At 44.8% G+C, this 24,094-nt stretch overlaps 1 protein-coding gene across 1 annotated transcript in view; it reads right to left on the bottom strand.

The window, feature by feature from the left end:
- The window catches only part of SHFL (shiftless antiviral inhibitor of ribosomal frameshifting), a 941,958-nt gene that overhangs the window by 607,565 nt on the left and 310,299 nt on the right, over positions 1-24,094 (bottom strand). Inside the window, exon 3 of the mRNA XM_069604047.1 lies at positions 13,788-13,837. Coding sequence (XP_069460148.1) covers positions 13,788-13,837 — 50 coding nt within the window. The remainder of the gene's footprint in view (positions 1-13,787; positions 13,838-24,094) is intronic.

Here is a 24,094-nt window from a genome sequence, read left to right as displayed (position 1 = left end):
CCCTGCAGATGGGGAGCAAGTGCAAGTGGATCTTGGTCACCTGGCCCAAGCCCCGCCCACCTTATTAGCCCTGCCTCTTCCTTCCTGCTCTCAACTCTTAGATCAAGGGCGTCTTTCGCCTGGGCGTCCAAAGCAAAGGGCAGTCGAAGAAAAGGGAAATTTCTGATTAGAGTTGTTCGGACCAGGAGGATCCAGAGCCCGAACCCCTGCTCAGACAGCAGGTAAGCATGCACCAACATGTATTTACTCCCTCTGTCCCCCACAGGCCATCCCCACCCCTATGGCCCCCCCTGTGATGTTCCCTTGTGCCTCCCCTATTCGCACACAGGTGTTGCCCGTTTTGCTTGATTCTTCTACCCTGCTCCCCCCTCCCTGGCTCCAGTCTACTTCTACAGGAGTCTGTCCTGATACATTCTGGTTTCACCATCACCGTCTTGTGGCCAATGCTGGATTTGACTTCCCATCTTCATCTTGTATCCAGGCTTGCAACATTATGTGTTACTACTGACTTCTGCAATAGTATTCGCTCTCCCCTCTTTTTTCTCCACTCTTTTTGACTGCTTACTCTCTGTTCTCTTCTCCTTTCCCTTTTCCTATCTCCTCCCCTTACTTTCTTCTATGCACTTACTCTATCAGAATTGTCCCTGAACCTAGTACGATAGCAACCTCGTCTGTTTCCCCCCCTCTCGAGCACTATCGTCAGACCTAGTACGATAGTCGTTTCTTTTGTTCCTCCTCTCCCTTTCCGCACCCCTCTCCCTCACCTTTTGTTATCGCGAGCTCTACCAGAAATGTCATCAGGCCTAGTACGGTAGTAGCCTGTCTGTATCCATTTCCTTCCCACTCTCCTCCTCCCTTCCTTATTTATGTCTTAGCTCTTTGACTATCTGAAATGTCGTTAGGCCAAGTACGATAGTTAATTTCACATCCTTACTGTTCATGGCCTGTAAGAATATCATTGTATTTTCCCTTGTTCCCTCCCTTGCCTTGAAGCGCTTTGAAACACATTGTGTATAGGCGCTATATAAATAAACTATAATATCATATCATTCTTTCCTCACATGGAACAGTAATGTTGTGGGCCTAACAGTACAAGATTATCTTAGGTAAGACATGGGTTGCAGCAGTAGAAGTTCTACTTGCATCGTGAAGTGTCTGCAGGGGGCAGTACAAGCACCCTTGCATTAAACAGGTAAATTAAGGACCTCCGTAATGCAAGCTAGACTCACACAGAGCGGGAACAGATTAGGCCTCAGCAGTCCAAATTCCCAGCACAAAGAACTTGCCCAGCAGGCAATCCAAGCTTCCCTATTTTAAAATAGGAATAGCATAATCGCAACAGGGGAAGCACCCCCCATATAGAACAGGAACAGTTAATTGCCTCTAGAGTACAAGCTTCCACTTTCGAACAAATTATTTGTGTAATTGCTCCCAGCCACTCTAAAGCTGGTTCAATTCCTAAAGCATGTTACAGAAGGCAATGTTGTTATTAAAGAAGGATAAGTTACTCAATACGCCTTTCATATTTCCTCTACATATGTCTGCACATGTTATCTCTTCTGTATATGTTTTAATTTTAAGACCCAAACAGACCTGGCCAATTACACAGTAAAGCAAACAATTTGTATCATGAGTTTTAAGGTTTGATAACAGAATTGTCTGTTGATGATAAATGAAAGGCTGCATTTACTGGAAATCGTACTTCTTAATGGTATGCCAGTGTTGTTGTATGATGCAGAGAGGCAAGTGCTCAATGCTACAATCTGTGGGCCTTATTACAAGTAAGAGGTGCAGGAAAAAAAAGGTGGTAATTTCATTACCTCCACTATTTTTGCTGGTAACAGAATTTCCACCATTTTTACTGCACTGCTGAACTAGAACTTTGACCTTGAAGTGGAGGATTTTCCTCCAGCAGAATGCTGAAGGTAACTGCGACTTTAAGGACAAATTATGACAATTACTGGTAGCGATAATCCCGCCAAAGTGTACATGGACTCCTATGGCCAGAGAAATGGGGATTAACACTGCACTACCCCCACTTGTAATCCTGTGGTGAACCCACAGGACCAAGTGGTGTTACCAGTAAGCAGGTTTGGTGGTAATTTGGTGGATTTACTGCTGAATAACCACCAACATCATAATGACTGTATATCTAATCTCATGGTCAAATATTGACTGGCCCCGAGTTACCCATATATTCTTCAGAGGCCAGAAAACAGACTATCGGCTGAGCTAATAATCACAGTGATTAGAAGTTGGAGGAATCCTGCATGAAATCATGCATATAAATGTGATGCATACAAATATGAAATACCTTTCTGGATTGTGTGAAGGCATCATGAAGCATGTCACAGACAACAGATTAAATGTTATATTCAAACGTTTTATTTAACTTAAAAGTCATGGTGCAGTAAGGCCTAACATGCCCTATGCTAATGTGGGATTTCTCTACCGAAAAGTATGATAGTATGCATCAGGATGTCCAAATCAGTAACTGTGTCCAAAACCTATACTTGCCCTCACAACTAGCTGTATACAATGTGTAGGGTTGTCAGCTTCAAAATGAATAGTGGTCAAAAGTTCAAAAGAAAATGTAGAACCTCTTCTGGCTCTTGGTTTCTGCTCGGCTCCCACTTCCCCAAGATCAAACCCTTTCACAAAAGACTGGGGTTCCCTTCATCAAGAGTTCATAGTTCATGTTCTCCAACTTTCCAAAACATTATAATTCCTTGGAACACTTCCCAATTCTCTGGTCATTGGCACTCTTCACTGGTTCACAAAAGGAGTCCGTTTCTTCACTTCAAAATCATATAAGCAGTTGTTGCACAACGCAAGCTTCTGCAGGAATACTTCCATCGGCTTTCTTCACAAAGGGCCCTCAAGACTAGGCACAGTTGTTGGACCACGCGGTCCACCCATTACAGGTCACGCAACCGATAACCTTTCTTCTCTGCTTTCCATTGACAATTGTCCATTGCTCTCTTTGAACAGCTAAACGTGTTCCTTGCGTCAGTGTTAAACTTCCAACACTTCGCCGTGGCCTGGTTTTCCACCATGCACTTTGTTACACCTTGTGTATTTTTCTCACACCCTTCTTGGGTTTTTCTAGGCTTTTGCCAACGCTTGTGTTTCCAACAATTTACTTCATGGTCTCTCACTTGCACCACTTGGTTTCCATTCCACTCCTAAATATTCATAACTTGTTTTTCTTTATGCAGCATTCAAAATGGTTCACAGTGTGCAGATTGAGCTGTTTCTAACATCATTTTTGACATTTAGAAGTAAACTTCGATCATACTCGATCAAGATACAGGTAATTTAATGAATGAGCTCCACAAGAGCTCCCACAGAGAGCGCCGGGATTAGTTGGATGAGCTCATACAACTTCTTTGTGCAAGGTGTATCGATAAAGGGACCAGGTGCCACAGGACCCTACTAAGGTCCGGCAGCTCCAATATATGAATCAATACTAAACTGAAAAAGTAAATTATTCTACACGGGTGGTGCCCGCCTTTTTTGTTTGCTTTCTCACAGTGTGTAGGTCCCACTTTCGGAGCGCTCTGGTTTGAGTGTTTCCATTGTATCACTCACCGGCTCCGTACAGCTGCTCCCTGCACCTCCAACTGCTGTCTGGCTTCTCAGGTCTCCACTCTTCTTCTGCTGAGATCGGGGAGAGCACTGCTTGCTCTCTGAGCATTCTGCGGCTACAGGAGATCCCAGCGCCCACAGATCCTGCTGCGTGCACCCAAAGAGGAGGGTTGGCAGGCCTTCCAGACCCTCTTGTGGCAGGCCTCTACCACAGCGTTCCTCTCTCCTGGCCGACACTGCTTTTGGCTCCTGCTCCTCTAGCTCTCCAACCAGCTTCTCTCCTGCTCATGTTGGCAACCCACTTCTGGGTTCCTGCCCATGCCCTTTCTTTTGCTGTGCAATCAGGCTTCTTGTACCTAAAGGGATGATCCAAATTAGTTTAATTGCCTGACCTTGAGACATGCCTGGCTATTCCAACGGTATGCTTCCATAGCCCTCTTCTTTATCTCAGGACCAAAGTGGTGTTTGGGGAGGTTTGAAAAGAAAGTGCCCATTACTCTGTGCTGTCACCTACTCGTCTTGGTACTTGTCCGGCGTCTCTGTATTAATAACATAAGGTGAATATGGGTTTCTCTTTCCTATATGATATGTCCTCTTAGTTGGTCTCTTTCTCGTAATGTCGAGATGATAATTTTGGGGGATGGAAGAAAAAGGAAATGACTGACAGTAGCCTATGAAGGCTTGGGGGATTGAAGGTTTGTTTTGGAAAGCAAATGGGGGAGTATCGTTTCTCTCCTAGGGACGTCCTCTTCCCCACTCTCCAAGTCCTCTCTCCACTCAGGTGATCCTCCTTCGCATATCCACCCTCAGGGTCAGTACCCAAAAGTGATGGCATTTCCCTGGCCACCTGAGAGAAGGATTTTGGGGAAAAAGAAGTGAGGACGCCCTCACAATTGCCACTACAGGGACACAGTTTGCTGAGTTTCTATTTAATTTGCAAGTTCAACTAATTCATTGTTATTTTGTAAGAGCGCTTGCACTGACTGGAGAGTCCGGTTTTGAATGTTTTTAAGTCTAGTTTTGAAGATTTGAAGAAGGGTGTGACCCCTGTGATAGGAGTAATGACAAACGCACATCTTTGAGCAATGGCCTTGATGCCGCTGACCATTTATAGTACATTTACCACATGGACTACACGTTCATGTTTAATGGACGTTTAAACTAGACATTACATACTCATCCATTTGTGCCCCAGATAAAGTTTAGAGGTGGGAGTATTTTACACACTGTTTTTATAGAGTGTAAATCAAATTGTAATATTAAAAATAATTTGCCTCCGCAAGAGTGTTAAGTATGGGACATGCAACCAGAACATTACTAAACTTGAAAATGAATAGGACACTTAATCAAAACAGTGGTTTGAAGCCAGACTACATTTCTACACAAGTTATTACATTTGTCAAAAATCTTCTCATCCATATTGATGTGTATGAACATCCCACATAGATGCATCTTAATGATAAATGCACACAACACATGAATTTGGAAAAATACCATAGTGCAATGAAAGCATGCATTCACTTAGAAGCTAATTGGTTTGTTAAAAGGATACTTCCCAATCGTAATTAAAGTTTCCATTTTATTACTGTTGTGGTCCTAAAATGCAAGAAAAATAAACATGCATGTATGCATTATGCTGGTCTCCACGAGCACTTGCGCACAGAATAGAAAGAAACCACTCCTTGTCTCTCGGTGTGCTGATACTGACGAACTCTTTCATGGCCTGTAATTTCATTTATTTATGTATTTATTTGTAAAGTGCCTGAGCCCTCACGCATCAGGGCGCTGTTGCATACCAGTTACATTTGTACAGAGTTTAGGGACAAAAACAAGATGCACACAAATGAATTTTCAGCAGGGGAGTAGGGCGAGACAATGTCTTGGTTAGGCAAAGAGCCAGGTTTTCAGGGTTTTGCGGAATGTCCAGTACGATTCCTGTGTTCGGAGATGCGTTGGCATGGCGTTCCATTGGTGTGCAGAAACTTAGGGTACGGTAACTTCACCACCTTTTGCTCTTTTCACTGTTGGAGTAATTCATTTACCAGCAAGGAGGGATCTTGCTGGCCTGTTTGATTGTGCTTTCGTGATTTCTTTGTGTAAAGTACTGTGGGCTGTTTTGCTCAAGCATTTATGAGCAATTGTAAGGGTTTTAAATATAATCCTTTGTCTGCTTGGAAGCCAGTGGGCTTGTTTTCTTGCAGCTGTGATACGTTTCCTCTTGGGGAGGTTGAGGGCTGCTCTCTAGGCATTGTTCTGTATTATTTGAAGCTTATTTAAGTTCTGTGTAGAGGTTCCTGCAAAGAGGGCATTGCAATAGTCTAGTCTAGCGCCCGTTATTGCTCTGGCAATGGTTAGGCAGCTCTCTGTCGTGAGGAATTGTCTTGCTGCATTGATTAGCTTGGCAGTATATGCTGATGATGTTGCAATGGCGCTTAATTGCCTGTTAAGGGAGGGCGAGGTGTCCAGATTTATGCCCCAGGTTTTGAACAATTTATATATGATATGATATAATAGGGTATTTATAACACGCTTAATACCCAGAGGTTTCTAAGCGCGGACCCGGGGATTGAACCTGTGGTGCTCTGAGTCGTCTTGCTTCCAAGGCGAGTGCGTTGCCCATGAGCGATCCTCCTGAGATTGGAATCAAGATAAGGTCTATCGTGAAGGCTGAGAAGTGTGGATTAAGGTTCTTTAGCACGGACGATGGATCTACCATCAAGATCTCTGTCTTGTCATCATTGAGACATAAGTGATTGGTAGCCACCAAGCCTGGACGGTTGCGAAAACTTTGTTTAGCATGAGGGAATAGTTGTCAGAGGGTCCTGATAGTAGGAGGAGGACTTTTTGCAGATAACAATCCAAAGACGTCCTCTTGGTTCCGTCAAGTCACCTGCCCTTTGCATTGAACTCTGCTCTCAACTGGTGTGTAATGGTATTCACAGAAAGAAGACACTTGTCTGGAGGCTTGTGCCTAGTGAATGAGATTTGGATTGCAGAGAGGATGGTACGATTGTGATGTCAGTGCTTCCTTCTAATACGTTATAACCTGTAAATAGTGACGTACCAATATGCCATTAAATAGAAAAGTATTTACACAGGTTTATGTATTATGTACTCCTATATATTATGCAATTTCTATATTAGTGTCATTCACTTTATTACCAGCTCCCATCATTCTGGCCCTTTCCTTTCTCCAGTGTCTTGTTATCACTCCTCTACATAAGGGATTTTCCATCAATTCTGGATATCCCCAAAACTATTCTCTCAACTCACACCTTGTCTTTCTTGCGCAGCTTGTGGAATGTTTATTTTCTCCCCGTTTGTATGAGTTTCTCAGAAACCCAAGGTATGCTTTATGATAATTGGACTGACGTCTTTGTGACTAGAGACACTGAATTCTTTGTCGACTCTTTGCTACAAGACCTGCCCAGACTAACAACTAGGTCAGTGGCTTTATATTGGGCTTCTCCTTAGCCTTTGACATTAATTCCCTGGACCCACTTGCTTGACTTGAATCTGTGGATATTGATAGCACTGAACGGTTATATAGCCTCTCCTTCCACTTGGACAACTTCCAGCACAATTCTCTTACCCTTCATGGCCAATTCACTGACACTGATGGATGCCGTTTGTTTGTACCTCGTCCTTCTCATGCATTGTTAAGGTTTTCCTAGTATGCCATGATCATTACATTAATGATATTAAGCCTTTTCTCTCTGCACTTGTTTCGTAATTTTCACTTGAACCCCAACCTTACCTATTAGACCATAATACACAATCTTTTAAAATATTTGTAATGTAAATGTTAAAAAAAATATCTAGCTACACAATCTAAATCTTTAATTCAGGAATATGTCCTGCAAATTATGGTGGTATTAATATGTTCAGTCAAAAACATACTTTAAGGGATGTTAGGATTGCAGTGTACACCAGCAAAACCCCATAAATTGACCAGTCATGGTTTCCAAACCGAGTTGCTGCCAACCATGCTGACTGGACATGGTCTGTGCCCATGTCCCGGCGCCCAAAGGCCCCATGATGTGCTTGCGAGTTTGACCTATGCCATCTCCACTGGCCAGTTTGCTCAGGACACTCCCAAGTCATCCAGAGTAGCCTTTGACGATGGCAAGCTGGCCACTTCAGGTCTTGACCTTTGGCCATTTAGAGTTGACATTGGCTGTGACCAAAGGCCTGGACTGTTTCCATTTTGCACGTGGCTTGGGCAGATGTAAAGTGAAACTGCTGGACATATTTGCACCAGACCATATAGAAAGCATGCGTCCGACAAGACACTAGGTCCTTGAAAATGTTGGATTCAAATACGTCCAGCAATAATGGACATATTTTAAATAAATGGGAAGTACAGGTTTTGGGACGAAGGCAAACACTGTTTGCCATCTGGCGGAAACCGGTGTCAGCAATGTCCGTGGCCACCGTTATGGCGTGGTCTGACGCCACCTCGCCTTCCTGCAGTATCTCCAGGGCCTCAGCCCTCTTGTCGTCCGGGAGGAAGTCCAGCAGAGGAGCGATCTTAAACCACAGCTCACTGTCGTAGCGGGCCACAATCGCGAGGGTGTTGGCTGCTTTAATCGTCGTCACCGCCGACGAGAGGACCCGTCGTCCCATGGCATCCAATTTCTTCCCTTCGCCGTCCGGCGGGGAGGTCGAAGTTTTAGCCGTCGCCCCCGCCGCTTTCTTCTTGGCCGCCACCGAGATGACCGAATCCAGGTTCAGCTGCACCCGAAGGCACATGGGGGCAGAATCCGGGACCCAGTACTTCTCGTACTGGTCTCTCTTGGCAGGGGTCGTGGACGGGTTCTTTAGGAGCTCCAGCCCCTGGTCCCAGATGTCGTCAAGCAACGGGACCGAGAGGACCGTCTTCCTCTTGGCCTCATGCCGTTGATAGAGGAAATCTTCCTTCATCTGTTCCACCGGGCAGAGCTGAAAGAGCTCTGATGCCCTGGCGATCATGGCGTGGAAGGAGCCAATTTCGTCGGGCTGGGAAGCCCGGGAGGGGGCGGGGGGTGGTGATGGAAGGCCCATCCCGTCGTCACCACCGTCGTCATCCGTCCCTGTCGTAGCCGTCTCTGTTCCCGTGGCCTTGAGGGCCGCGTAGGCTGGAAGGGCGATGGGGGATGAGTTCTCCTCCGCTTGCTTGGAGGGCTTCCCGACGGTCCAGGCTCTGAGCTGTCCTGTGGCCCAGGCATCGGCTGCGAAAAGCGCAACGGTTGGGGAGTGGAATCCTCCGCCTCCACGGGAACCTCGTCAGCGTCACCGTCGTTTTCTTCGTCCGCCTCGTCGGGATCCCTCCCGTGGGACCGGACTTCCTCAGACCTCTTGTCCAGGATCTTTACGACTTCGTATCCGTGTCCGTGATGGCCACCGCCCCCCCCCCTTTTCCCACTGGGGTTTTCACAGGGGTCTTATCGATGGGCTGAAAAGGGGATTCCCTCTGCGGTGGCAGGGAAACTCTGGGCCCGGAGATCACCTCTACTGGACTGGGGTAGCCTCCGAAAGCTTCGCCAGGGCCGCCACAACTCCCACGATAGAGGCCTTAGCCGGGTGAATCAAAGCCTTGACGGCTTTGGACGCGCTTGAGGCCTTCACCTTGGGGGGAGGGTCGCCGCCTCACTCCTCCTCGGCTTTCTCTGTCGAAATCTACCGGGGCTTCGCCCGAAGCTTACCCGGGTTCTCCGACTTCCTTTTTGCCGAGCCAGATCGTTGGCTTGTGGTTGATGGCGTCGGTGAAAGTGCGCCCTGCCTGGCAGCCGAGGAGCCCGACCGTTCGGCGCTCCCGCTGCCCGTGGACTCGCAGTGCTTTGCCTTTTGTTGGGCCCCCGTCGCCAAAGCACCCTCAAAGGTCTTCTCACCTGCTGCTGGGCTCTTCCCCTCCAGCCAGTTGGTGAGGCGGATCCGCCGATCCTTCATGGTCCGTTTCGACATGTTCTTGCAAAACGCACAGTCCTTCTCCACATGCGTTTTGTCTTTGTGAAGGCAGTAGAGGCATCTAGAATACTCGTCCTCCTTGAAGACATTCTGTAATCTGCATCCAGGGCAGCTCCTGAACAGCTTGGATCCGGGTGTCGTGCTCCCTTTTTCCTGGGCCATGTCCACGCGAGGTAGGCCTCAAAGAATCTTCTGGAATCCTCCAAGAAGCGGGACTCGACAAACCTTCGCCTTACAGGGGAGTAGAAAATTCCAAAACGGGTCCCCGTTGATCGAAAGTAGAAACGGTGTAGCTTGAGGCTCGATTGACCGAAAAAATTAGATTAAACTCTTTGAAAAAATTGCAAAACGCAGTAAAAGATCTAGAGCTATAGCTCGAGGACTCCCAACACTTGAACGTGGGGTAAAAATCTGAAGATGGCTGCCAGAGGAGCGGCTTAGGTAGAGGGCAGTCATTGGCTGGGGGCAGTATGACCCAGAGACCAGTGATTGGTTACTAGTAGAAAGCCAGTTCAGAAACGAAACTGAAACTGATTTTTTCTTTACCGAGGATTCCCAGCCTGACGACGGGGAATATTCATGAGCATGCCAGAACTCATGCTGGAGAATATCTGTTTTTTCAGTGTTGTCACGTAGGTTAGTTTGGCTAATTTGCCAGCAATATACATTTGCTCTATCCAGGGCGGGGGTAGAAGGATTTGGAGATTGAAAAGGGGTTAGATATAGTAAAGCGGGGTGATACATCTCTCCCAGCGGAATCCCCCAATCCCATAGGGAGGATTCCTTTTCATTGTGAACCTTCCTCGGTGCACAACTCCCAGGGGGACCACTGTACTGCAGACACACCGCCCCAGCCCCATGGGAACGGTCTCCCCCGTAGGAAGAACATCTTCAGATTCGTCCCATTAGGTACAAAGACCTCAGAGTATACCTTGGTTCAAGAAAACAATTACACACCGAGTTATATATATAAAAATAGACATTATATAAACTAAGGCACACTGTTACAATTACAAGTGAAACCAAAACATATACAGTATAGGATCATTTGCAATATTATAGTAGCTTTTAGGATAGCAAACCAACCGGAAACATATATACAAACTTTCCAAACTCTGAATAACGTTTCATTATTTTAGCCCAACCCCGCCTTAATGGTCCAACACTATCTTTGAGTCTCCCAAAGTTCAGATGAGTCACTGGGCCATTAGTGGTTGGGGGTTGGCCAGAAAACTGTTGGGTACAGGCATAAAGTAGTGTTCAAAGCACTAGGGTCCACGAGGGATTCCCCTAGAGTTGCAGGTTAGTTAATCAGTGGTTACAATTAGGCTCAGGGAGGTTAGGACAACCCCCTGAAGGAACGTCCAGTTTTCGAGGGCAGGTGGTTTTACCGCCAAGAGCACCAAGGGTTGTCCCCCCAATGATACTCTATGGAGGTCTTGGGGGTAGCAAGATACAAGCTACCTGCATCCCCCAGAGTCACCGAACACCACAAGCAGACCCCAGTAGATTATACCGGGGGTGAACAGCACCTTGACATAAAAAAAATTGTTGCTGCAGGACGGCTCCAGCGGTGAGGTGCCAGCAGATCCGGTCGCCCGTTCTTCGGCCCGGGTGCAAGGGAGAACGGGGAGTTTAGTGTGGTGGTTCCTGCGACAGCACTGGCCCAGGGGGATGTCCAGTGAGATCTTCAAGGTGGTGGCTGCCTTCTGCAGGATCGGTTGGCAGATGGATGTTGTGGCGGTCAACTCTACTCATTTTCTTGGTCCTCTGGTGAGGGGACTCTGGAGCCAATTTGAAATGTTGCAGCCTTGGATGGCCTCAAAGTTGCAGGCACAACCGCTCTTCTGGAGATGTTGCACTGACCTGCAGCACAGTAAAGGAGATTTGCAGGCACTTGGGGGTGGGGGGGGGGGGGGTTCAAATCTCTTCTGGGGATGGTGCAAATTGTAGGTTGTCTCAACACTGATTAAGGCCCACCAGTCTATGGGAGGAAGTCATCTTCTTCAGACCTTCCCTGTTAATTAGAGTAACGAGGTCCAGACAGCAGCTGCGACTCAACAGGCTCTGGCGGTCGTTGGAAGTGCTGGCAACTTCCTTCTTTGTTCTCCTCTTCAGAATTTTCTTGTTCCAGTGGTCGAGTTTCTGCTCCACGACCTCGAGATTTATCCAGGTGAGAGCAGGACCTCATGATTCATGAGGACAACCAGCCTCCCAGTTTCAACTGGTTTCAGCCAAGCACACTGCAGGGCAAAAGGCAGGGGAGTCCTGCCAGTCACTCTGTGAACCTTAGTGGGTTTTCTGTGAGTAGCCCACTGAGGACAAAAGGAACCTTTCCACACCCAGAATGGCACAAGAAAAGTCCAGAAAGGACAATCCATCTTGTTCAGGGCTTAAAAATGTAAGGCCACTATGTTTGTGCCTTATGTACCTGATCAGAGCTGAGAATGCAGCCTGCAATAAAAGCAAACACATAAGTTATGCAAAAGGCACATTGCCAGCAGCATGAGCATATAGGCTTCGAGAAAAAGGATATACTGTATCCCCTCAGCACTTCACATAGGGTAGTGTGTGCTGATCTCGCAAGAGAAAACACAGAAAGGCTCAAATGTATCCCTCTGCCCTGGTAACAGCATTAGTTAGGGAATGAAAAGAAGCAACCATTGACAAGCTCTAGGAGCTTCTAAAAGCACTGCACAAAATATGCTGTGTGTTGCTTCACTTAAAAGTAGATATCTAAAAATCAGAGGAAAGCATGACCCCAAAAGGAAATCCCCAAACGGAGCCAAAAAGGTTCCATACACCAGAGTAAAAGGAGAGTAGTGTGCAAAAAGGTTCCCACTCACCCAGGAGAATTAGTTAAAAAAGCTAGGTGTGCAGCAAAATGTGTAGGGGGGTGGGGGAGGCGGGCACTCGCAAGGAGTGGGGGTTACCCAACGAGCCACTTCTGGATCCCTGCAGTGGCTGCCATTCGCAAGGATGTTTGCCTAGACGACAATGCTTTATTGTTAAAAGCGTCAAACCTTTTCTTGGTATTCTCAACTGAGAGGCTGTTAATCTACAGAGGTCGAAATCGGCCCCAAAGCAAAGATAACTAACTTAAGAAAAACATACTTAATGCTGCATTTTCATTGTGTTGGCTTAAAAAAATACATAACACACAGTTTCTCAACGTACAGACAGGTCCATCTCTTTCAAGGTTTATAGTCATTTCATCGACAGCCAAAGCATCTAATGCCATACCATCTAAAAAAAGCATCTAAGGCATTTTTTTCATTACTTTTTTTTTTAATGGGGGGGGTCAAATGGGGGTGCCAACACCCCTTTTTTTAACCTTTAAAACCCATTTTTATTAAACTAAACCCTTTACCATCTAAAAAATGCATTAGATGCTTTTTTTTATAGATGGTATGGCTGTTGATGCTTTGGTTGTCGAGGCAAAGTCCGGATACCCTCTTTCAGCCATAGGTTTGTGACTGAAAAGCAATTTTGCGTTTATCTTGCATGTTATGTATCGGAAATATATATTTGAAAGAGTGTATGGCTAAAAACGGATCCCCTACTGTACTGTCGATATATTCTAAAGGGAGCTCAAATGCATTCTACCCCTGTTTTGAACGAGGTTGCCCTTTTTCATATTTTGGGAGTATATTATGTAGGACTCACACCTACTTTTGTATGGCAAACATGTCAAACATGTAGAACTAAGCTTAGATATGGGATAGTTCTCCTTAGGAAGGAACGTCCTGTGGCCAGCATTAAAGTTAAAGGCAGGCCAGTTTCATGATTACCAATATTTCATATAGAAATATGGTTATGTGCAGAGAAGCAGAGTATAGGCAAACAAGAGCAATTGCAGCCAACACAGAGGTATGATGGAACTATGGTGGTACAGTGTGGTGTGGTAGATGATAGAACTAAAATGAAGCAAGAAATATGTAAGCCAAGTGCAGCTTCTCGTTAAAAGTTGCACAGTGCAAAGTTATTCGCTTGCAGAAATAGGAAGAGGCAAGAGAAATGCAGAATTAACGTGCAATGAAGAAGATGGGGGTCACGCTAAAACATGAATGGACGCATGATTGGTTGTAATGTTTACTGGATTCACATACTAAGGATGCCGGAGCTCTTCAGCCAAATCCGACATCCTGACATTTATTTTTTATTCATCAAGTCCAATGTATAAAAGATCACATTTATAAAACTGAAAATGCTTATTGCTTACAGATTTCACTAATTACCTGACTAAATCTCACCTTAGCTGCTTGGTCCATCTGTAGGGTTTCCACTTCGTCCGGTTCTAAGTCTAAAAAGAAAAAAAGTACTACAGTGAACATTTGCTCTTCTACAAAACTATAGATTATAAATATGCAGATGGGTCCTCCACCTGGTGCCGTGGGGATCGAAAGATTTCCCCACTTGTGAGCTCATCAAATATTAAAATAACTTCTAAAAAATAGGTGACCATACATTTATGGGAATACAGAAATGTATACATTTTGTTGCACACTTGTATTGCTTGCCTATATTTCCAGTTGCTTCGAAGGCCATCCTTATGGAAAGCCTGCAATAGCACGAAATGGAGGTGTTTCCCTAATGACCCAACATCAGTATCAAACGTTGCAATTCATGGTTTGCCCTGCAATTAGTTTTAACCCAAACCCCATTTGAGACGTTCCCCATTGAAAATTGTACACATCTAAGTGCACCTGCACACTGGTATGAAGGTTGATTATCAGTACATTTGTTATCGGAGTGGACACAGAGTACAGAATGTTTTCAAAGGTGTTCAAGAAAGGTTGCACTCCTCAACTCGAGGTGCAGAGAATTCAACTCAAAGTGCTGTGGGAGAAAATCGATGTGAAAGTGGGATTGTGAGGTTTAGCTATGTTTATTCAAGGATTTTGCTGATGGTTGCACATCATTTCTGGTGAATATCTTCACCCCCCAATGATAAACGGTTGAAATGTGTTTCTTCTTCTACACTTCACCAGTACACTAGGATTCCTAGAAGAGTCGGTGTACCAGATAGTGGTGTGTGAATGGCATTCACTGCATCTCATTCAGTACCTCAGGCGGATCTCAGCGGTGCCTAGTTACAGGCCTATCGCTAAATCTGCAGAGTGCAGCTGGGGGTTCAGTTGCAGGCTCCAGTAAACCTGTATCAAGCTCTTCAGGCAGCTATGCAGAATCTGTATATGTTAGGAGGGATTTCCAAAATCCTTTAGCAAATTTACCTCCATAGTTTATGTGGAGCACCAATTCCTGTGCTTTTTTTTTAACCGGTTTTGAGGGGAAGTAAAGCCTTCAGCTTCATTTCCCCTGCCTTTTGCTCATTTGTTATGTTATGGGGAAACTGATCCGTCCTTCATACTATCAGTACTGGGATACTAGTTTTCATGTTTACTTTTGACTCTCTACATTTTTATAACTTTTTAACCTTGCACACAGCATCTTACAAAGCAATGCATCACGATACCTTTGTATAACCTTAATCTTTTATGCTTGTGATGTTTGGTTACAGTTATATGTGTCCAAAGATAAGCTAGTGGCAGTAATTATGTTTTTTACCATTTTTCTTTTATTCCTAGTGTGCACATTTGTGTTTACCGCTTATGGCTACTAAACGTGGCTGGTGCCCAAAAATGGCCATGTCATGAGATTTTCACTTGTTCTTTAGCAATATTGTTGTCTGGCCTTCTTCCTGCCTTGCCATGTCAGGAAATCCACCATATATTCATGCACTCGCCTGGGAAAGCTGGAGCTTGCACAGGCTAGTGAGGCCTTTGAGTGTGTGAGGCTCAGGCAGGGGGTGGGACTGTCTGGTCACATTCCTGGAGCCAAAGAGTCTGGGTGTGGGGCATGAATGACACCAATAGTTGTCCCTGTTTGAAAAGTGCAAATCCTTACCATTCGTTGGGCTTGGACTTGCTTCCAGGCTAGATTTTGGATAAGAAGAGAACTCCTGCAGTCACTTCATCAGAGTTGGAGTCGAGTATCCCTTGTAGAAGAACAGACTTCCGAAGAGGCCTGGCATACCTGCCTGCGTCTGGCCCGGTGAAGCGCTGTAGCTACCCGATCTGCAAAGGCCCTGTGCAGTGCTTCAGCCCATGGACTTTTAGGACCAACCAGTCTCAACGCGTTCAATGATCTAGCCTTCGTCAGCCCTTGGAAGTGACCCCGGTGGACTGTCCAGCTCTCCAGTGTGCTACCTCAGCAGAAACGCTGCCGATCCACGTTTGCATCCCGAACTTTAGTGGTCGCCAGGTTGTGGTGTAAGCCGCCTTCTGGTCGAATTTCAGTCTCCCGGTCTCACAGGATCCTCTCCCAGAAGGACTTCTACAACTGTGACTAGATGGATGCCTGCTGTTGTCTATGTGCAGTGGTCGTCGCAGGAACTCTCCTTCCCCGTCCTGTGAAATGTCCTGAAGAGGGCTACACCGGTGAATCTTCCATTTCTTCATTGGAAGGGTTCGACACTCCGCTCCTGGACCGACCGGAAGAATCCTTGCACCCGCAGCTCCTGGGCACCTCTCAGTGGAACCAACGGCGGGAAATCCAACCTCCAGCGACCCCCATATGACCTGTCAAATTACCTGGAAAAATCGTAGTCAGGGTGTTTGTGTGTAAGTGAACAGAAGGCATTTGCCTCCCCGTCCTCCATAGGATAACATTGAGAACAAGTATCTTTGTATGCTTTCATTCCACTGCCTTCTGGTCTTTGAACCTGGGTAGTACCCAGTGCTCCAGGTAAGATTTGGAGGTGGGAGTATTTTACGCATTTTTTAAAGTTGGGAGTAAAAATGTAAGTCCAATCCCAACAAGAGTATTTAATAAGCGAGTAAAACTGTTTTAACTGGAAAATAGAAATATTTTCTAATATTTATTACTTTGCAGATAGTTATTTTACTTCTTCCAATCATGTAGTTCTTCCTGTGGTACTACGTGCACTACTGGTCCAAACATATCCATGGAGCTGCGAAAGGGAAAGCAGGAGCACAAGATTCTATTTTTACTCCCTGTTTTTATTTTTTGGAAGTATTTGCCAATTTTTAGGGAGTAAAAGTGTCCGATACACCCTTTATCTGTAGGGCTGGTAGTACCATCTGAAAGATATACTTACCTAGGCACAGTGTCTGGTGCTGAGGTGCGGGCTGGCTTCTTTGCTGCTGAATTCTACTCCTGCTGTATTCAACACGGTGTATCATGCAACAACAAGCAAGTCTGCTTGTTAAGAACTACAAATTTGGGAGGGAAAAAGGACTACATTTCCCAGCATCACTGCAGAGCCTCAGTGTCACCTCCAGACGCACCCCCGCTAACATGTGCTTGGGCTTCAAAACCTGCCTGCCCAGCGAAGTGTAGCGGACTGTGTTAGGCAGTGTGTCAGGTGTCCGAAAGATGGAGGCAAGGAGCGTCTACAACCATGACTGAAGGTGAGCAAGGGGTAGCCCCGGGTCAGGTCGTTGCTGCCCTGCATGAAGGGGCTTTTATAAGTGAAGACACTATTGCCCAAGATATATCGACAGTCTCATTGATAGTATGTCAGAGAATGACACGTTGAAAGACCTGTGAATTGGAGAACAGGAAATCCCAATTATACCTAGGTGCAACAGTTCCGAAGATCAACCCCTGCTGAGTCAGTTTGAAATACCAGCAAGCTTTGCCTGTTTAACATCATTGTAGACATTGACTTATGTACAGTTGATGGAGGGGGGGTGGGGGGTTGGGGGGGAGTCAGACAATTTACCTCAAAATATTACTTCTGAGAAACTAACTGAACCGCAATGGCAGCCCACGATCAGGCATTGTGCCTGTTGAGAGGGGCCATATGACGCCACCAACGGTAGGAAACGCTCAAGAGCTAAATATAAGGAAAATGTCATATTTGATAGAAGACACAGAAGATAAGACAGTAGGCTCAGGTTCTATCCTAGCCTCTCCTCATGGAACCCCTACTGACTGAACGTGTGTAGCGGAAGTCTTGAAAGCAGTAAACATTGACCCCAAGACAGACATGAGAGCACCTTCAAAAAGGAAGACCAGCCCGGGATATAACGCCAATAGTGGCTCCGGGATTAATCATAACTCGAGTCTAACATTGCAGCCAGAAGCATTGGCGATCTTCGATGACCGAGGTAATTATCTACAAAAAGGCCCCCGATGGTCCATTGAACATTCACCAGTTCGCCGGGTTTGGCAGGGGGACCCCCGAAGGGGCAAAAAATGGGTAATACCTGGTCTGAAAAGTATACGAATAAATGCAAAATGGCACTTCTAGTGGGAATGAAAAATGGGTCCCTCCGAGCCTCTCCTTCGGTGATAGTTTTAGGGGGCATTGTTTCTTCTTTAACAAGCCTCGGACACCTATAACCCATGGAAAACAAGCTCCCAGCATAGCTGCCGTAAGCTCTGATCAAAATATCGGATCAAATGTTATTGGAAACCTTGTTAAATATTGAGTCAGAGAGTCGACTAAATTGGGACTTTTCAGAGAAAACCTCACTACAAGATAATGGCCCAATTAAGTGTTCCAAAACAAGCTATAACGAACAAAGTACCCAAACATTACAAGCAATAGAGAAACCTGGGTACGGAGAGGATAACGTTTCACAGACAGTTGATGTTAAAATAGTAAAAGAAAAATCACAAAAAACACCAACGACTCCAGTATTAGTGGTAAAGGCTCCTACAGACATTAATGAGAAAGCCTTCACACAGTGGCAACGCTCACAGCGATTCTATGAAGCTGTATGAGGCTATGTAGAGCGCCTTAAAGGACCATACCACGGTGCTTGCCATGCTACATAGCAAGATGTAATTTCTAGAAGGCTTTGTCACTGCGACAGAAATACGTGGAGAATAGCGCAGCGGGAGTGACAACTCCTACATGATATTTTTGACCCTCTAATTTAAAAGAAAGCAGAACGATGCCTCAACGGGATTCGGGAGTGGTCTAGAGAACAAGGCTAGCCTAATGGACCCCTTCGAAGTAAAATCAAATAACGGTGAAGGAGGGTGTTTGGACTTGACAAAAGAAAGTAACCAATTAACTTCAGATAGTGTCCCCCCGGTGACGGAGGCTCTCCTGAGCAGGCAGGAGTCCACTACTGTAACATCAGCCCTAAGGGAGTCAGAAAGTCTTCCAGGGGGCACTGGCAGTGGACATACCCTGGCTATGGTACCAGAAATTCAGGCCCTAAATGATAACAGAGCCTGCCATAAATAAAAGGTGCCCGTTGTGGAAGAAAGAGATTCAGTCTTCTCTTTTACAGCCGGAAAGTGTCAAAAACGCAGTTGAGGTAACGAGAACGACAGAAGATGGCCTTGCCAAATGAAAAATATGTAAAATCTTAGCATAGAAAACACCACCTGATAACCCTCAAGAAAATAAGCACTTATCACGCCCAATTGAGTTGGCTGAGGTATTGAAACAAACAAAGCAGCTCTGCAAAAAAAAGAAATAAAAAAATTTAAAAAATTAAAGAAAAAAATTAAAGAAATCTAAAAATGAGCCACTAGTAAAAAAATGCCAACTCAAACAGCAGCAGATCCTTCATCAGAAATATCTCAGTGCCAGCACTAAGATCTATCCAGTTTATTCAACCAAAATTGGGAAATTTGGTAGCAATTAATAAACCTCTGAAAAAAAGAGGAGACTTTAAAATCGGCGGACGAGCCAAGGCACTTCGCAAGTGAGATTGATCTGAGATGTAAGCTCTTCACTGGATGATAGTTTAATGACTGGAACCTCTTCAATAGAGAATTCAGGGGACGAAACATCGGAGAAAGACCAAGTGTCCCCGGAAATACACTTGGGAGCCCCGGATAAAAAGAAAGATAACCCCAGGCCAAGAAATGCAACGCCTGCCCGGATTCCAAGGAAATTGATAATAAGGTGGAAGCGGTAGAGAAGGTGAGGGCGTCTCTATGCATCGGTGATGCTTCAAGAATATCCAAAGAAAGCAGCACAAGGCGTACCCCAACAAAAGAGGAGGGTAGGGTTACAGAAAAGAGCAAGGCTGGCAAAGCTGCCTCGAAGATAAAACTGAATTTATTACTCCCAACCAAACCGCAATTAAAATACCAAAAAGAAAACACTATGGAGGCAAATGATGGCCTACAGCTTTCTTTGGAACGAATCTCACCAAATGAAGATGGACTGGTGCTTAACAGGGCAAATGTATTTAGGCTGTTTCACCATGTCCCATCACTTTGTTCGGTTTCGTTGCAGGAGTTCTCATTGATAGAATTCTCTGATAATCAACGCATGGACAAAGTGACAATACATCTTGTGTCTGAATTAGATAAAAAACATATTTTGGAAGAGGCACATCACCTGCGACTCAAGGGGTTTGAGCTACAAGAGGAAAAACAGAAAAAAGCACAGGAAAAGAATCACCTACCAAAGGAGGAGCAGCAATATGAATCACTAGAGAATCAAGGCAAGGCCAAAGCTCAACAAGGTGTGATAAAAGATGACAAAAACAGCAGACTGGCTGCACAGAAATCACCTCTTGAGGGAGATGAAGCGAACTGGAAATGGCTGGTGGGCATTCTAGCCAACAAATGACATAAGCAATACCATCAAACAAAACCGTTAGAATGGACCCTCGTAAGTTGGAACACCAGAGGGTCATCACACCTATTTTCTGATGATGGAAATGATCTTGGGAAAGCAGACGTCATTTGCTTCCAAGAGACATGGTTTTTTAGAGGCCCCTTTGATAGAGGACTATTGGTTGACGCTAAACCCGGCGATTAAAAACCAGGTGGGCCGTCCAAAAAGTGGGCTGTTAATGGCGGTGAAGAACAGTCTAGGTTGATCCTTGTTGTATACTTATTCCCCAACCCCATTCATTCAGGTGGTAACAATGAAAACCTCAAATTATGGTCAGAATAAAATCCGAATACTCGTAGTGATAGATATGTACTAGAATCCAGCGGATAAAAGAAACAGCAACATGGTCGACAATATAGCACTCTTAATAGATGAAGAGAGGTTAAAGTGGAATGATTCCCCTAATAATAATAGCGGGTGATTTCAACTGTATTTGTATAGACCAGAACAATGAGCATATTTTGGAAGAAGGGGATTCTACAAAACTCAAAGAAAGAAGAGGAATAGCTTGGAGGAAAATGCTCCAGTCAAGAGACTGTTTAATTTTAAATGGTATTCTGAAAGGAGACATTCCAGCCAAGCCATCATGGAGAAGTATGTCCAGTGATCAACTGTTGGACTATATTTGTGTCTCTTCAAATATGTTGTCGCTACTAAAAACATTGGTCGTTGATACAACTCGAAGCAACGATCATAATCAACTTACATTAACATGCCATCCATTTGATTCAGCAGAACTACATAAGTATGTGCATAAGATAAAAGTAAATCCAGGGAGAAATAGACTACTTATCAGTGCCAACAAATTGCCGGAATTATTTCAACATCTATTTAAGGCAATTAATAAAATGCAGGAGACATAAGACCATCTTAGAATCAACTACCTCCCGTTGTTTCAGAAAATTTGAGTATAAAGTAATCAGGGAAAACCGCAGATGGGTCATCGACATATTTATGATAAAGGGAACAAGAAAAAAACAGCATAAAAATAGCATCCAACGATGGAAAAAAGTCAATACCGCAGAGGCTTCTAACAAAATCCACAAGTTAAAACAAAGATACCATAACTGGCTGCAGCTTCATAAAAAACCGATGAAAAATCAAGATGCTCAAGCAATGTTAGCCACCATCCTAACAAAGAATACTGCGGCCACATGGGCCATAATTAATCAACTCGACGCACCACAAGATGCCTTATTGGTAACACCAATTTCGTCTTCCCAATGGCAAACTCACTTCACTGAAATGCAATCTCAGGAAGAGAAGTCATCCTTGGAAACAAAGTACATCGCATCAGCAATCATGAAATCAGATAATAAAGATTCAAATCTAGATGTAGATGATGAATCCATCAAAGGGATCATCAAAGGTTTGAAGAATTCAAGAGCGTTAGGCCCTGACGGTTTGTCCAAAATCGAAGTGAAAAAAAATCCTAAACTGTGGGCCATGCTTATGCATCACCTACATGATGGTATATTGAGAACATCAAAGTCTCATTATCTTAGAAATTGGTGGTGGTCCCCATTTTTAAAAAGGGGTTAAGATCAAATCCAGATAACTACCGGCCGATTGCCTTATTGGATGTGGTGGGCAAAATCTTTGGATTGATATTGCTAAAAGCATTGTGAAAATGGCGAATTACTTCGGGCCATCAAGACCCATGGCAAGCAGGGTTTGTGAGGTGAATTGGCTCCTTACTTAATGTCTTTTTGATTAATTTGTTACAAGCGAGAATGATGCAAAAGAAAGGCAGCCAAATATTTATGGCATTTATCGACCTCTCAAAGGCTTTTGACTCCCTTAAGAGAAACTTGCTATGGGAAAAGCTTAATCGATGGAAATACCTGAAGCTAATTCTGAAAAACATCAGCGATCTCCATCATGAAACATCCATCAAGGTCAGATTGGATAGATTGGTAACTCTCACAGATGCAATTCCAATAAGGGTAGGCCTGAAACAAGGGTGCCCGTTAGTGTCTGAACTCTTCAACCTATTCCTTTCAGATATTGACACAGCCTTCTGTGACATATGATCATTTTCCCTAAAAATCGGCAAGAATGAAATTGGAAGACTTCTGTACGGCCGATGATATAGTGGTAATTGACCAGACTCCAATAGGCTTGCAGAGTCAGCTTGATTCCATTCAGAAGTTTCTGGAAAACTATAAAACCCAGGCAATATAGTGCAAAGAAACTCTTACACGCTGGAATTTATAATACAAAATACATTTATTGTATATACACAAGGCAAGGTTGGTAATTAATATTTTGACTAACCAACACACATAGGAAATATCAACAATGCTTTTCATAGGTGACTGCTTCAATAGTGGTTGCTCGCGCTTACAATTTTTACAGAAAATGACAGTAATGACAGTTGCACTGTCAAAAAAGTCGTGGCGCACACCTGCATTTGTTAGTGAATTAACAGTTTAATTAATTTACAGTCACTCAAAGTCTGTAGGAAGAATAAAAGGTGGTTATTCAGTACTAGTAGCAGCGATGTACGTGTTAGCAACACCTTTCAAGACTTCTAATGCTTTAGCAGTCCAATCCCTAGCTAGTCAAGATTTCAAAGTCAGGGTAGGGTGGGAGTAAAAGTCTTATGCAGCAGCAGAAAAAGCAAGGTTACGCAGGATACCCTAGTTACTTTAAATAAAATGTTTTAGTAGGATAACACAATTAATAAGCACCCTGCAAAAGACTCGCTAAAAGAGCACAAGCTGTTAAGACTGGGCAAGAGGTATGGGTGGACACCCAAACACCTGGTATACGCAATCCTGTCACACTGGAGTGACTATTCAGTTTTAGGTAAGTTCTACATTGAGCCCCACAGTACCATTGGGTGGTTGAAGAAACTGCACCTGGATTCTTTTCTGTGCAGCAGCGACGGACCCAGTCTCCCGATTCCTTGGTCTAGTGACGAAAAGAAGGACACTAAAATCAGATGTCACAGCAGCAGTCGCGAGAAAAGACCCTCAGCAAAACTTTCTTCGGTCTCCCACATCGGTCTACTGTTTGAGCACCTTTTTTATCAGCTCCAACAGTGAACGGTTACCATCGGGTCGAGCCTCCTCGATTCTGCAGTCCAGCCCTCAGGCGAGGGGACTTCGACAAGTGGGGTCGTTCCTCTGGAGGTCCAAATGGAGCTCGCCAAAGTTCTGGGAAGATTTGTTCTTGCAAAGATACTGCACTGCAAATGGGTCGGAAGTCCCTGGTATTCACGGTTTGCAGCCCTGGATTGTGAGGAACTCATGGTGGCAACAAGTGAGACAGACACAAGTGATCACAGTTCAAGGGTGTTTATTCAACAATTAATTCTGTATACAGGTTGGAAAAACGCCAAATCTAAACCTAAATCTAAGATGGGAACACGTGAAAACCATCAAATGAAAATAAGGCAGTCCTAGTGGCGTTGTGTCAAAGTGTTCTCAAATAATAGGTCAGGATGTGGTAGCCTGGGTCTTCCTTCCCCACATTTTGATCATGGGGTAAGATGGGATCTTGGAGCACAGTACAGTCTCGGGTTTCTCCAGCAAGAGACGATAGCTCTAATGGCAGCTCTCAGGACCATAGATGGCTAGGTCTCATTTTCTTGAAAGTTTCTTGCCTTCAAGGACCGGAGGTATTCAACTAACAAAAAAAATACATAGGGCCTCATTACAAATCGCCCGGTATGGAAACAACGGTGGCGGTAAACCCGCTGCCACCGTTGTTTCCATGCCGGGCGATCACAAATCCTGCAGGCAGGAGGTGATGTTCCCGCCAGGTCTGACCTGGCGGGTTTAACACCGCCCGCCTGCAGGCGGACGAGGAAACACCGACAGCATTACGAGATGCTGCCGGTGTTTCCATGATCCCCATTCCCATTGAGTCCCATAGGACTCAATGGGAATGGGGATTAACACCATTCCGCCTCCGTGATTCCCGGAAAACCGGGGT

This window comes from Ambystoma mexicanum, chromosome 3q, assembly GCF_040938575.1.
Source record: "Ambystoma mexicanum isolate Mex_15411 chromosome 3q, UKY_AmexF1_1, whole genome shotgun sequence".
Taxonomy (NCBI): Eukaryota; Metazoa; Chordata; class Amphibia; order Caudata; family Ambystomatidae; genus Ambystoma; species Ambystoma mexicanum.
This window is presented reverse-complemented; position numbering and strand designations above follow the sequence as displayed.